The sequence below is a fragment of the Lycorma delicatula genome, chromosome 11, assembly GCF_047948215.1.
Source record: "Lycorma delicatula isolate Av1 chromosome 11, ASM4794821v1, whole genome shotgun sequence".
NCBI classification, from domain to species: Eukaryota; Metazoa; Arthropoda; class Insecta; order Hemiptera; family Fulgoridae; genus Lycorma; species Lycorma delicatula.
In genome coordinates, this window is record NC_134465.1 from 80,909,280 (window position 1) to 80,925,841 (window position 16,562).

The 16,562-nt window shown below is 33.3% G+C and overlaps 1 protein-coding gene across 1 annotated transcript in view; it reads left to right on the forward strand.

Moving 5' to 3' along the window:
* Nucleotides 1-16,562, forward strand: part of rg (A kinase anchor protein rugose) — a 1,091,579-nt gene that overhangs the window by 1,014,208 nt on the left and 60,809 nt on the right. The window contains exons 42-43 of the mRNA XM_075379107.1: nucleotides 1,734-1,836; nucleotides 6,969-7,084. Coding sequence (XP_075235222.1) covers nucleotides 1,734-1,836; nucleotides 6,969-7,084 — 219 coding nt within the window. The remainder of the gene's footprint in view (nucleotides 1-1,733; nucleotides 1,837-6,968; nucleotides 7,085-16,562) is intronic.

Below are 16,562 nucleotides of genomic sequence, written 5' to 3' on the forward strand. Positions count from 1 at the left end.
TATTTTATTTCTTATAAAAAATGTATTTTATCGAAGAAAACTTTGCTATAAATTTCTGAAATAAAAATAATTAAATTTTTTTCGTGTGTATTCGCATACGCATGTATGATTTGAACCGATACTGTTGTTTATTATTCTCCCCTTTTTGTACAATAATAGTAAAATGTTAAAATAATTTGATTATTTCCCCAGAGAATAGATGCTAATAGGATTTTACGTTTCTAAGTGCAAACTCTTTCACCCTTCCCCTCTTTGATTTCCTCTCTCATCTAAATACTACTATTTTAGCCACCTCTTTTCCACCCTTTTTGAGTGGACACCGGTTTAACCTTATTACTATCACTCCTACAACCCCCTAAATCTACTATAATAATCAACCTTCGATCTGATGTAACTCTCCCCCTCTATATTCCGTATATTCATCGGTTCTGTTCTTTGATCATATTAAACCCCCTTCCATCATAGTTATATTTGTCATCAACTTGTTACGAATGCATTAGCCTTAAATAATATAAAATGACATTAAATTATTGTCATGAAGAGTAAATAGATGTTTGCAACATTATTAGCAATGTTTGTAAGTCCGTGCAAAAATAAAGTCCCGATTTTTCGGGAAAAAACTTTAAAAATGTTTCAAAATAATCACCTTTCAAGTTTATACACTTAGGTGAACGATGCCGTTCTTACCCTGTGATTTATTTACGTTTTTAAAATAGGTAGATGTTTCGGCAATAATTTCATCGTTTGATAAAAATCTTTTTCCAGCCGGCCACTTCTTCATATTTGGAAAAAGATTACAGTCCGAATGCTAAATCTGGGTAATAGAGAAGATGCGGAAGAATTTCGTAGTGTAATTCAAACAATTTTTCTTTGCAAAACCGACCTATTATCGAATATAATTTTTTTTGCTTCATTTACCGGTTTAGAAAACAAGCGAAGATACATAATGTTACCCGATTATATTTTTTCTGTTCTCCAGAAAGTGGATGAGCATTATGCTACGGGAATCTTAAAAGATAACGGCCATCATCTTTACTGATGATTGAACAGTTTTCGCTTACTTTGGGGCAAGTAATACCGATTGCAAAACATTGTTTTGGCCGTTTCAAGTTGGTAGTGAAGTATTAAAGTTTCAACTATTTCAAAACGGCTTAAAAATTTCTCTAATTACGTCGAATTAGCTCCAGGCTGTACTTTAAGAATTGCTTACTTGTTAAGGCTTTTGATCGATTGTGAGTAAACGCGGCATCCGCCTTGCGGACAGTTTCTTCTTACATAATTCTTTATGTTTTAGTACAGTTTTAATGAATTATTTTTTGTTCTGCGAAGCAATCGCGTAAATGTCTTTGTTAATTGATGGTAGTCGTCGCTATGGAAACTTTTATTGCCGGGTTATCACGTTGCTATGTCTTGTAATACGTAGGTGAACTTTAAATAACTACAGCGAATGGGATCTGTAATTGCTGAATGATTACGTATAGCGACGAAATAAACTTACGTGGAGTATTACCATCGCAACATGTACTTTTTTTCGTTATTATGCTATCGAACAAAAGAAGCTTTTCAAGCAAAAAATTACAATTTTTACAACGATTATTTTTATAAATACACTTACTTTTCATACACGTAGCATTTTCATTATTTTTATTGTTAGATCGATATAAATTATTATCAGCAAAATACTATTACTAATCGAAGAATATATTTTTATTGTTTTATTTTATTTGTTACAGCTTCAATTATGTTCGCGTTTCCAGACCAGTCGACCGTTAAAAAAGTCATAAAAGCATTACCAAGAGTCGGTGTCGGTATAAAATATGGAATACCACAAACTAGGTAAGTTTTTACTTTATTTGTATTTACCTTAGATCGGTTTAAAATATATTTGAAATGTATTTCGTATTTTTGAAAGGATTCGGTTTTATTTGAAAGATACTTCAATTTATAAGTTTGTTGTGTAAATAAATGTTTCTTAATCAATCCGATCGACTTCTTTTCTCTCGATTTATAGCTTCGGTTTTCGTGATAACATTTGGTAAACCCGTACGTAAAATATATATATATATATATATATATTATAACGAGAGTTATAATTGGTTAAATTTCCATTAATTAGCCCTAAATAACCTTAAATAATATACGACTTAAATAATATACGATAGTGAATATGATTCTGTACTCATCTAATTTTTTCCTGACTTTCCCACTGCCGTTATTCACTAGTTTTGTAAAAGAAAACATAGAATAGAAATATTTACGCAAATATATAAAAAAAACTGTCTGTAATTATTAAAAAATACGCATATAAATTGATCTCTGATCGAATTACAATAAAACAATCAGGCTCCACCGAAAAACCCATCCCCTTCTACAAAACAAAAAGACAGGACCATCCGTAAGCAAAACACGGTCTCCGAGGGTTATCACAGAATCGTCTTTACGGAAAGGGATGGTAAGAACTCATCGCCTACGGGTATCAACGGAAAATGTAAATCTACGACCAGACGAAGACAGACGCCCCTATTCCCGCAGGCTGATTACCTTACCTTCTCCTCCGCAATCTCGGAGATCGCATGTCGCTTCTAAGCGTTCTTAAGCATGATGTTAACTATATTTTCGCGTCTACTGGCCCAGTTACTGGCGTATATGGATCCTTAAATCCGTCCGCCTCTTGGAGAGGCCAAACTGATAATAGTGTTGTGTTACCTGGGCAAGGTAAAGCCCATCTGGGCAGTGAACGGAGGGGGTTGTGTGACGACCGAAAGGCGGGTGTTTTTCCCTAAGGGAATCAGGATGGACACAAAAACGACTTGCTCGACATCATCAACGGCGCCATTATATGGGTCGTCTTCTCTGCATCCTACAGATACGACATGAAGCAGCCATCACTCGAAAGGTAGTGGGTCGCCGAATTCCCTACCGATCCACGACGGAATACCCTTTATTACTCTGTCCATTAATCTTCCCTTGTCTGTTGCCTCCCGTCGGGACTGCCACCTGGCCATAATTTTGTAAGACGATCCCCTGTCCTTTCCGCGGTAGCAGTCTTCCAGAACCTCGCGAGCAAGTCTCGGCAGTCTCAGAGGAGTTCGTCTTGAAGCCAAAACAGTTACGCTGTGAGATCTTCCTCTGTACCCGTCTAAGAATAACTTGGCATGCCGAGAAAGAATAAACTCGCCTATTAGAAGCTCTCGGACCTTCCGCATTACTGAGAAGCCTGCTCAACGCGGTCTCTGTCTTGTCAGTTTTAATTGGAGCTTCGGCTATGTGTCCACACGAAAGGAACGCTTTCCATTCAGTCGTACCTTGAGGTATTAACCGATGTACTGGAAAGCACCGTCACGATCTGCTCTTGGAAGGCGATACGCTCCTTTCTCCGTTTTCCGGGCGTGACCGACACATTTGTCGTATCCGGAGCCAGTTCCGGCCCCTTTATATCAGCCGACCTCCGCAACTCGACTCGGCGACCAAACTATCACCTATGCTTATGATGTTGCTGACTGTGTCTGTCGCAGAAACGCCTGTCCGAAAGTCGTAATAATGCGGGACATTTTCGTTCATGACAAAAATTTGTGAGAGGTAAAATTTGTTTAGAGTTTAGTCCTGAGAAAAGTTATGTAATTAAAGTAAAGAAAACCTAATGAAATTAAAAAAAAAAATGCATTTTTATTGAATCAAAAACAACAAAAACCATTGTTTTTTTGTTATGTTTATACGGATTGGTTACGAAATTAGGAGTGTAATTTTTCTTGATGTAAGTCTTATTTCTAATATATTTCAGTGCTATTGTCTGACTGGATAATTATAAGAAAAAATATTCCAAATTCTGCCATCAGTACATTCAATTACCGCTTCGTCCAGATTATACCGATTGACATTCATAGTCGATTGGTATAGCCAGTAGTTCATAGTGAAATAAGAACTAAAAATATATATAAATTTCTTTTTATATAAAGATTAAAAACGATTATCCGTGGAGGTTGCAATAAAAACGATCCGATCGAGCCTGTCTTTGGATCAATAACATCGATTCGCTTTGAAACAACGTTGTGCCCTTAAAACACCGAATAATAGTTTTTAATCTATGGAAAATCGGTATCATTATTTAGATAAAATTAGAAAGGACGGACATCTGAATAATGCCAAATCGAAATTATTCTTTTTATTTTCAGTAATATTAAAAGGCTTAGTTACGTTTATCACAAGGAACCGAGTTCTTAATTTTACAGCCTCAAATGACCGGTTTGTTGCTATTTTCTGATGCTTTCGGTTTTGTGCTAATCTTTAAACCTAAAGTATTTATTACACAAACATTCTCGATTTACGATTCTTTGTTTCCCTCTATTACTTTTATAATTTACTAAACCTGCTAGTCTTTGTTACTCCAAAAGTCTGTACGTTTTACGTTCTGTTCTTTTTATTGTCCAGGTTTCGCGACCATAAAGAGTCTCCTTACAAATATTTTTTTAAATATCTTTCTAATTCTTAATCTTCCAGAGCGCTAGCAAACACTGATCATAATATACATTCGATTCTGAAATCATCAAATTCTTTTTCATCTTCTAGTATTTTAACCGACGGTTAAATGTAAGTGTAAAATTAAATCTATTCCTTCGTTTTTAATCGAATTTCTATTGAGTTATAGCAGCTTCTAAAGTTGTACGAATAACTTAACCGTAGTTTTATTCAAAGCAACTGATATACCAGATATATAAAAATATCTCCTGGTGGTATAAAATTAATGGTTTTTTTTAAACCGGTAAAACATTTAGCGATTCGATTACGATAAAAAATAATACATCGAAACATTCCTACAGTCGATCCAATTATGGCGTCTACTTTTTTTTACATCACGATCGGTCTTCATAATGTAATATCGATTACTGGTATGTATGCAAACCCTTGTACCGCCAACCGGTAGGACTCTATGTGAAAACCGATGACGTCGAACTGTATTACAGAGACTGTTGGTTTGATACCGGAATATATTTATAAATTTTTTATTGTAATCGGAAACTCATAAAATATAGCATTGATTCTCAAACATTTTTGCTCACCGTCCACATTGAGAATTAAATATTTTCTAACGGTACCAATAATTTTTAAACTTACCTTCTGTTAAAAGTAATAATTGCAATTGATTTTTTAAGATGCACTCTAAAAACAGAATTTAAAAACCCCTTTTATTTCCATATTTATTTGTATCAATACGTTGCTTAGATCGGAAGATACGCAGCATTAAAGACAAAACTGGCCTTTTTTCTTTGAAGTGGAATATTTTGGTTCAGAAATATCGTAGAGTAACATACAAAAAAAGGAATTAAAGCTAAAGTCTTAAGCTTTTAAACGATTTTAACGGGGTTAACAGAAAAAATTTCGTTTCATGCGCTCGATCAAATACGAAGAAAAACTTTCAAATTTTAAAATGTTTTCTTCTCGCTATTTTTTTTTTAATTTGATGATTTTTGGATTCTGAAATATACTGTCGAAAAGTAGAGTACTCAAGCTTTAATTGCTTTTTATTTGTTTGTAAGCTTCTTGGTTGCAATGTTAAAGTAGTTTGAATATAATAATTTTTTATCGTAAAATATAGGTGTCCCTTTAATTTTTGTTATACCGTAGCAGATATCTAATTTTAGTTTGAAATGTCAGGAAAACATAATATTTGCTTTTTTTTTAATCGGCTATCGCCTTCCTAGACCGCCTGAACGGCCCCAGTTTTCTGTGGGCCTTCTTCCGTTCGCTCTGAAGGCCTCCAGCGCCATCAAGGGAGCGTTATCGCTCACTTTGAGATCGAATGCAATATAGTATTAACTAGTAGAGATTTTACTCCGCTAGAAAGATTGCGATCTCATTATCGGTGTTTGTATTTGAATCGTATCCGATTTTAAATATTTTTATTTTTTTAGACAGAATTAATGTAGATTAAAATAAATATTATATGAGTTTACGTAAATATTTTTACATACATATAACTTTGCGCTACCGTAAGCAATAGCGACATCGATATTATCCAAAGGTTCCAGAACGAAGTGCCGAGAAACATATCGGAGGCGCCATGGTTTGCGAAGAAGGAGATCCACGATTATCTAGGGATGCCATCATCGGCGAAGAAATTCACCGGTAAGCTCAAAGTACGTACGTATGCTTAACGCGCACGAAAACCATCTGGCTGTTAACCTTTTGTATAACGGTGAAGATAGGAGACGACTGAGGAGCTGTTGTGCGTTGAATGTCATCCTTACTTATTGCAATTTTTTCTGATACTATTTACAAATTATTTTAATTCAGTAATATGAATTCTTTTGTTTTGTCGTTTATGAATCGGTTAATTATCGAGATTTCAATTTTTTTATTATTTGTGACCGGTGTTAATTTGTTATATTAATTTTAATTTTAACCGTTGTTAATTTTATCTATTTTTCTCATATATGACTAGCGACAATTTTTTTTTACTCGATTGCTTGTTCTGTTTTGTTAACCATTAAATTTTATCGTTCTCTATACCTATGTTAAGTTAACTTTTTTGTTATTAACAGTTGTCAATCTTGTGTACTTTGTTACGCAAGTTATATTTTTTATATTGTCTTAGATGCCTCACTTTCACGTCATTATTACTCTGTACAGTTTACTTACACTTTCATCTTTCAGGAAACTGGTCGTAAAAAACCCTTATTAATTATTATATTGTTTATCTTTGCACGATAAACTTATTTTTTTCTTTTTCGTTTAATGATAATTTAGTACGTTAAAAACTATTCTACGTTTAAGGCTTTACAATTTGTTTTGAAACAGCTCCTCGATATTTTTTCCTTCGTATCTGTTACGTACGTTAAGGGATATCTTTATCGTGAATTTTAGTTTTTATTTTTTTCTTCAACAGGAAGGTATTTAAACAGTAAATTTTTTTTTTTATTTACCGACGTGTTTTTTCATAACGTTTATAAGATTTATTTGTTTTGTTTTAGGAGAGCTTCAATGATGTCAGCTAGACAGTTGATGAGAAATTCAAATATGACCCAAAAATGGCAGCGTAGAGAAATTTCAAATTTCGAATACCTTATGTTCCTAAATACAATTGCCGGTAAGTTTTTCCTTTCTTTATATAAATCTAGCGTGCAAGATATATTTTTATTTTAACTTTTATGCATTTCATTAAGTGTAACTACTTTTTAGGTTGATGAGATCAAGCTTTTTATTTTTTTGGTGTTTTTTTTTCTGTATTTATTAGATTATCCGATCGACTGAATGAATTTCAGTGAAATTACAAAACATTTTTCCAACGAATTTGAAAGGGAGTACATTGATTTACGTGAAAAAGAAATTACGCTAAGGTTTCGGCATATCGGTTTTTAGCATATTAGGCATGAAGTGATTCGACTAAGGCAAACTTTTCACCGATACCTTATTTTTCCTTAATTTTCTGGTAATTTTTTAAAAATTTCATAAATAAGAAACCGTCTTCAATCGACGAAAAATATTACGTCGAGAAACGAAACAATATTCCTATGAAAATTTGAATCGTCTTCAAATATTTGTTATGTTTTTTTCAGCAGATTTATTAAACAAGATTTTTAATCTGTTTTTAATTGTCTTTTTCTTTGGATGGAAGGAGGTCCTCTTAATATTATTTCTGTCTTATTAACATTTTTAGCACCCGATATAAATAATCTTTTTTTAATATACCTGTAATATAAATTATTTTTTCGCCGATTAAAATTACAGAAAAATAACATCAGACTGTAGAAAAGTTATTATTTATTAATAATAATGAAAGTAACCCTACTTTTCAACATAATCCTCATCTAAATTTAGTCGCTTATCTTGTTCCAGTATTAAAGAACTGTTCGCATCGGTGACTGAACAGTTCTTGTATCACGTTCTTCACCGGTTTATTGTAGTCGAACTCTGTGACCCGTAAAAATGTTTGAGAGAACTAAACAAAATAAAATGTGATGGTACGAGATTCAGACTGTAACGTAGATACGGTAACACTTTCGGACCGAGTTTTGAGGAGCTCAAAACAGACATTTCTTTGTAATGCGGATTTCACTTTTTTTCTAATATGTCACCGTAGTACTCGCTGTTGATTGTATCGTGTCCTTCGAAATATTTTTAATAAATTAGGCTTTTACAGTCCAAAAATATGATTAGCGTTATTTTACCGGCTGAAACGTTGGTTTTGAATATATCTATCTGGCAGCCGAACTCGGATATTTCCGTTCCGTACTCTGACGTTTGGATACCGTTTCAAAATTGTGGATCCAAGTTTAATAACGATTTATTGTGGTGTCTAAAAAAGCATTACCTTCCGCAAAAAAACAGTTGTTTAAACTACTTACAGACGTGAATTCGGTTGTCTGTGATTTTGAGTCGATCGTCTCGGAACCCATCTGGAACACTATTTGTGGTAATTCTGCTTATCCTGCCTGGATAATAGAAAGGACAGTGCCGTTAGTCGAACTACAAATTTCAACGATTTCTCAAATTTTTATCCTCTTGTCCTTGCGAATAAGATCGTTTATGCGATTTTGCAAAGAATCGGTTGAAACTTCCACCGATTTTCTTCCAGAAAATCGGGTACACGTGTACTGCTCAATTTAAACTGTTTAAACTGTTTTGAGTCGATCGTCTCGGAACCCATCTGGAACACTATTTGTGGTAATTCTGCTTATCCTGCCTGGATAATAGAAAGGACAGTGCCGTTAGTCGAACTACAAATTTCAACGATTTCTCAAATTTTTATCCTCTTGTCCTTGCGAATAAGATCGTTTATGCGATTTTGCAAAGAATCGGTTGAAACTTCCACCGATTTTCTTCCAGAAAATCGGGTACACGTGTACTGCTCAATTTAAACTGTTCGAAACGCTTGTAAAAATTTTCACGGTTAATCCACTTTTTACCATGTTGTTTTACCATCTACAAGTGAATTTTGACTGATTTTAAAGCTTCAGAGAATAATAATCTTATCGCAGCACGACACTTGGAAGCAAAGTCGACATTTCGTAATTAATAGAAGAGGTATTAATAGAAGAGTGTCAGCTTTTGAAGGTCAGATAGTTTCAGTCTATTCATTGCAGCGGCTATTTGTCTCTTTAATTAGTAAACTCCTTCTTGGTTGTAAAAAACTGAAACTATTCCTTGTAAAACTATTTTCGCTGAAGTTTTTTCAAAATAACTGTAAACCGTTTTATTTAGTTAAATGAATTTAATAATTCGTAATTTTCTTATGATAAAATTTTTGGATAATTTCAGACGTTTAAATTAATTTTTTTTAATTAATCGTTTTAAAGTCATTGTCATTGACTGGTCAATGACAATTGATCGGTTTGGTCATTTGACTGGTTTGATGCAGCTCTCCAAGATTCCCTATCTAGTGCTAGTCGTTTCATTTCGGTATACTTACCTGCCAGCAGAATTTTTTCCTTCTACCGTCCCTCCAATATTAAAGCGACTATTCCAGGTTGCCTTAATATGCGGCCTATAAGTCTGCCTCTTCTTTTAACTATGTTTTTCCAAATGCTTCTTTCTTCATCTATTTGCCGCAACACCTCTTCATTTGTCACTTTATCCACCCGTCTGATTTTTAACATTTTCTTATAGCACCGCATTTCAAAAGCTTCTAATCTTTTCTTCTCAGATACTCCGATCGTCCAAGTTTCACTTTAGTGAGTTTACATTTAAAAAGTTTAGTTAAGTTTAAAATTAAAATTTAAATTAAAAATTATATTTTTATATAGTTAAGTCATTATTTATTTACGAATAAACTACGACCGTTTTTTTTTTCAAAACGGCTGTATAATTTTACATCAGAGTAGTTGTAAACGATAACCGTATCCTTGTAATATCTAAATTCGCTTAAAGAATTCCATTCTTGCATTACTAGCAAGGATTATTCGGTCTTCTGTCGGTAACTATGGTGTGTCGATAACAGATAACTAGAATTAAGAAAGTTAAAGCGTAAAATTTACACGAAATTTTCTATTTTAATCAAACTAAGAGATTTGAAAGTGTTTTTTATCGGTGAGGAGCGTACAAAGGTTTTTTCCTTTACTGTTCTCCTGTTACCTAATATAGTATTTACAATAATAATTACTGTACAGGTGCACGGAAATAAAAATAAACTTGACGAATAAAGGGAACAAAAAAAATATAAAATAAATAAAAAAGTAATAATACTAAAGAAAAGGAAAATGAAATGTCACTAGCAGAAGAATGCGATACGAAACTGAAGAAGTGAGAATATCTTCAGATAATTATCTGCTTAATGTTTCACCAGATGTGTCACTATAAGCATTGTCGTTTTTTCTGTTCAGATTTTTAAACCGGTCGGGTTTTTTTATTAGCTATTGTTTTTTAGTTTTTTTTTTTTTTACTGCTCTGATGTTTTAAAAATTTCCTAAGGACCTAATCTGGAGGACAGCTTATTTTTTACAAATAAATAAATTATGTACAAGCTTTGTTAATAAAAACTAAAAAAAACAATGGTCGTGCGGTTTTTTTAATACGTTAAGATTGAAAGAATAAGAAGCAAGCTTAAAACGAAATACTGTCGGTAGCGGATAGTAAATGGTATACGGCTAAATACAGAAAGGTACATATCATCTTTTGTGTTGTCGTAGCTGAAAATAATATAAGGATTCATAATGTGGAGCGTGGGAAGAATGAACTTCCCCTCATTTCTTTTGACTCTTCGTACATTTTGTCGTATATCTTTTCCCCCCAATAGCTCATTCGTTCGTCCTGTTTGCCGACGTTTTGTATTTATAAACAGAACAAAGATGTTATCGAAATCCTTTGTTTTCTTACAACCATTGTCTTTCTTTTCGTTTTTTTTCTTTATTTCTTTCATCGACCTATCGGTTACCTTGTCACTCACTTTTTACCTCTTTGCTGACTTGTTTTCAATCTTTTTCCTCTTTTTCAATCCCCCATATTTTTTACTATTTTTCCCCGTTGTATTTTAATTTTCATTCTTCTATACTACTTTTGTATTCGCATGAATTATAAAGCGACGAAACCTACCGTTTATTCAGACAAGCAACAGCAGATTTTCTGTTTACTCTGTGTTAAAGAAAGACAATTGTTTATAGCCCGTTTATTATACCTTCTGTTCGTTATAATATACCACAAATTAACAAAATTATTGAAATAAATAAAGTCTTAATCTGTCATATTATACTGATTTTATATCCTACATTAGTATTTTCCAAATGTTTAATACTTTTAATACTTTAATACTTTTCTATTGTTTAAGCTTCTGGCAACTGCTTGAACCTTGGCTGTGTGTGTGTGGGTATATATAATACACAAATATATACATACGTACACAAATTTATTTATTTGATTTTTTTTATATATATATATATATAAATTGAACTGGAAGAAAGTAATTACGTGTCCAGTGTTTGAAGTAATATACAGAGTATTAATTTTCAGGAAAATTCGAGACGGAGAACAGCCGAAATCTTATAGAACAATCAAGTCATACGCTGATGAGTTACATAATGTGTAATCGACTACTTTTGTCTATATCTGATTCGGTTAGCTTACATATAGTTGAAGTAAACAAACTGCGCGTACGAGTCTTCAGGCGGTCGATTCACAAGCATCTGCTGTAAATCCTGATGTATATAAAAGAAACTACGCGACGTTAATATTCGGTAACCACGCGCTATTATATTTTACAGAGACTAAATATATACATATACTCGTATATTAAATCTAAATAGACATTTTATTCGGGCTGTTTTTAAGTGTTATGAAATCGTCAATTGCCCACAAACAGTAAAATTTCATTAACATCTCAGATTAAATTTCAATGACAAAAACAAATACTAAAATCAATTCGGTTTTCGTCATCTGACTGCGAGAAATTCGTATTGCTGTCACAATGAGAGGCTCAATTTTGTTTTAATTTGGTTCAGTAGTATCCGTTACTTGTTTATACCTTCTGGCCTGTTTTATCGATAGCTTTTAAGCGTACATTTTTAACATCAGATATTTTAAAAGCGTATTTTCTGACGCTATGTAATTTTTTATTTGTCCCCAAATTAAGTCGATCGGGTTGAGTACACAATCATAGGGAAATAATCGAAGCACGTTTTTGCCACCGGTTTTTATTAATTAATCGATTTTATACACATTAAAATTATTTTTAATACGGAAAAAACTTTGCGATAATCGAACCTTAAGTTCATCCTCTTCAAAAATGTCTCCTTTTGAACTAAGCCGCATTTTGGTATCATTCTTTTTCCAAGACGCGGCTGGAAGTTTTTCCGTTTTACATGAATGATAAGGTGCGTTATCTAAGACGATAATCGAATAATCTTCCAAAAGAGGTAACACATTGTTAAACTGTTTCTCAATAAATAAAATTCGTCAGTTGACCTTCAGGGTTTTATTTTCTCAGGAAATCGTGATACATTAAGAGATTTATCACGCGAATCACTTTGTACACTGAAGCATTACAACGTCCACTTATGTTAACATTTTTATTAATTACATCCGAAATCAATGTCGTCAGATTACTCTGTAATTCGCTTTTGTAAGCGTTTAAAATGATGTGCTTTTCCGCAAAACTTAAGTACTTTTTTCGCGACATTTTTTTGCGAAGGGGATATCAAAATCGTGTACTGTTATCAGCTGAATCGGTATCAGATACGGTGTCAAAATAACGGTATAACTTTAGTCGTATAGACAAAACTCTAGGAATACACTACACTCGCGTTCCAATAAACTTAAAAAAATTGCATTATATTAACTTTAAATAACATTAGAGTAAAAGAATAAGTACCAGAAACACAAAAATTGAACACGAGAACAGAAGAGTGATCAAATGGAAAGATCAAGGCTTTTAATAGAACTGAGACGTAACATTATATCAATTTTTGATTACATCCACTAATATATGATTAATTATACGGTGACTGATACGAGTAAAGATTATTGTGTTGTATATAGATACGGCCGCGTTGTGAATCGGCACTGATACAAGGGACGTGACTCAGCAGAAACATGACAAAATCGCTAACCAAACGCGTCGTTTGCTTATTCTTCACTCTACAAACTAACGAATACAGTATAGGCGACGTGCTGTTGGAAGTAGAGACGGTTTGCATTGTAGCAAGTGAACACCATAGTACAAAATATAACGCGTTCGCTACTAATAATTAAAATTGACCTGACAGTGGTACAAAAAAAAAAGCTTACAACTCGGATAAATTTTGGCCTTATTTCTGGCTACGCCGATCAATTTATACATTTCGTTTTTTAACTTTAAAAACGAAATTTGTTTTTTCATTTTCGGGCCTCCCATACTCAAGGTGAAGGACTCGAGTACAATTGTTTTTAAAGAAAGTAATTCCTAAGTTGCAATAATAAATTTAAAAATAACTTTTTAAAATCGTTTGAAAAATACAAAGTTACCGCCATAATTCTAAATAAGCAAAGTTGTAATTTTCTAGGAAGAGGGTGGAAATTTTTAGCTAATTTTTTTTAAAGAAATACTAAAGTAAGGGGTAGCAAAAAATTAAGATTTTTACATTTTAATTGAACCGGTTAACTTACGAGATGAATTTAATCACAGATTATTGGAGTGACGGAGAATACATTTTTTATAGCGGTTTCAAAGTCTTTCGATGTAGAAAATATAGGTGCAAAACAATTTCCCATTAACTCATTCACTCCCATTTTTGGTAAACCTAACTTACCTTTTTGTGATTTTGATAAAACAAAATTCAACTTTGTAAGAAAGATTGTTTTTCTAAAGTGTTCCGAAAACGATTTGAAATTTAATTTCGACTAAAATACCCTCACCCCTTTTTCCAATTTTTACAAAAAAATAATACACGTTCTATCCCCCTCGAAAGTAGAACCTATCTACTTTTTGTAGAAAATCAGTACCTGAGATTTTGAAGAAAATCGGTCTACGGAATCCAGAGTTATACGAGGTGTGGGAGAAAAGTAATGAGATTGGTAACACTGCGAGCGATCTGGCAACGCTGTGTCTACCGGTCTGTGCTAGACCGATTTGCTCATCCCTTCTACATGTTCAGTACGAGTTTCAACTCCGTTCAGTCAACACATTATTTTTGACAGCGCCATCAGTAAAGTTGTGTTACGAAAATGAGCATAGGAATTTAGAGCGAGGTTGTGCGATCAAGTTTTGTGTTAAACTTGGGGAATCCGCGAGTGTGACCTTTGAAAAGTTGAAACAGGCCTACGGGGAACTTTGCCTATCAAGAGCACAAGTTTTCCGCCGGCACGAATCATTTTTGGAAGGCCGAGAACACGTTGAAGATCAGCCTCGTTCAGAGAGACCTTCGACTTCAAATTTGACGAAAACATTGAGCGTGTGAGGGTTGTTATAAGATCCGTCGTTTAACAATAAGGATAATGAATAGTTAAATTTAAACACTTTCACCGTACATCAAATTTTGACAGACGATTTGGACATGCGGAAGGTTTGCGCGAAATCGGTGCCGAATAACCTCACAGTGGAAGAAACGTGTGCGTTGATCTTTTTGAGAGGATTGACAATGACCAAGAATTCTTCAATCGTGTGATCGCAGGTGATGAATCCTGGATATTTGATTACGATCCCGAAACAAAGCGGAAAAGCGAAGAGTGGCATACTTCGTCATCTCCTCGACCGAAAAAAATGTCGAATGAGCAAATCAAAGATCAAAACCGTGCCGATTTGTTTTTTTGACAGTAGGGGTATCGCGCGTAAATAATTTGTTCCTCCAGGTCAAACTGTCAACCAAGCATTTTACAAAGGTGTCCTTGAAAGGCTCAGGAAAAGAGTGATTCGCGTGAGTGGATGCTTCACCATGACAATGCCCCGTGTCACACGGCCATTTCCATCAGGGAATTTTTGACCTCAAAACGCATTCCTACGGTTCCTCAAGCCCCCTATTCACCCGATTTGATTCCTTGTGACTTTTTCCTTTTCCCGAAATTGAAACGTGTGTTAAAAGGACATCGTTTTGTAATTCTGGAGAACATTCAAAAGACTGTGACCGACCGGTTAAAAGCCCTACAAGTTGAAGCCTTCCAGCGCTGGTACCAGGAGTGGGAACAACGACTCCGCCGGTGTATAGCTGCCCAAGGGAACTACTTTGAAGGAAGTAATATTGTTGTTTGAAAAAAATAAAAACTTTGGTAAGTAAATAGAGTCAGTCTCATTACTTTTCTCACACACCTCGTATGTATTAAATCTATCGGCTGTATTTTATTTTTGTTAATAAGGGATCTTTTATATACTCATATTACAAACTCAACAGTTACATTTCGCGGTATTTTTTGAAACGGGTATTGCAAATACAGTAAGATTATTTTTGGTGTTACGTCTTCACCGATCTATTGAGATATAGCCTTGACGAAAATAAATTCTTTTGGACTTGGGAGCATCGGAATAAAATTTTTTTTCGAAAATTATTTTTGGGTTATTTACATCTACTTTTTTTGATGAAATTTGTTTTAATCTTTGTAGCCGGGAAAGTAAAAGAACACAAAATTAAAAAAATTATTACTCAACAAACGATGTCAGTAAGCAGCAAACTCGCAAACAATGGTTTATCTCATCGGTCATAGCGTCCCCGGTTGTCCCGTTACGCTACACCTGATAACCATTGTTAATGTTATTTATTTGATAATTAATAAATAGCAGTTGGTTATTAGTTCATAATAATAAAGTAATCGATTTTTTTATATACGTTAGAAAAAGTGTACATTAAAAAAAAGAGTAAATTAAATTATCTGTATTATATATATATTTTTACGCGCACGGACATAGAAATTCTTTAATGCTCAACGTAATTATCATGGACATCGACATTATATATATAGTTGCTTAGATTAAATTATAGCTTGTTAGATCAATTATAGTTATGCAATTGGTTTCTTTTTTCTATATCGGTGACAGCCATTAGATTACAACTGAAAATACCTAGATGTAAACCCGGATCCTGTTTCATTTAGCTGAAGAACTGTTTTATGTTTAATTGAGCCATGACATAACCTTTCACCAAACCAAAGACTTTATTGTTATTATTACTGTGTTGTTTATTTATTGAAAATTATGTTTATATTATTAATTTTTACTTTTCATTGATTACTTTTTTTAAAAATAAGTATAAGTTGCAGTTAGTCTATTTATTTTTATCAATCGTTTTTTATTCATTCTTTATACTCGTTGTTAGATAATAAGTAATAATAACACCGTATACATGTATACATATATACAAGTGTATACATGCGCTCGTCGTGCACGTCGATTCGAAGCGGACTTCCATCTCATTTTTAAAAAAATTTAAATGTATTGATTTATTAATAATTGTTAACTTCTGATTGTAAAAAAAATTTACGATAAGTAATAATTCAATAATAACAATAAAAAAATGAAAAAATATCAGAAGTTATTAATGAAATAAAGTTTTATGTACTTATCTTTAAAAAAAAAATGTGTATGTAATTTAATTGGGGTACAAGGAAGTCATGTCGTGTCCACATCAGATTTGTTGCATTTCTTATCACCGTAGAAGATCGAACATATATAA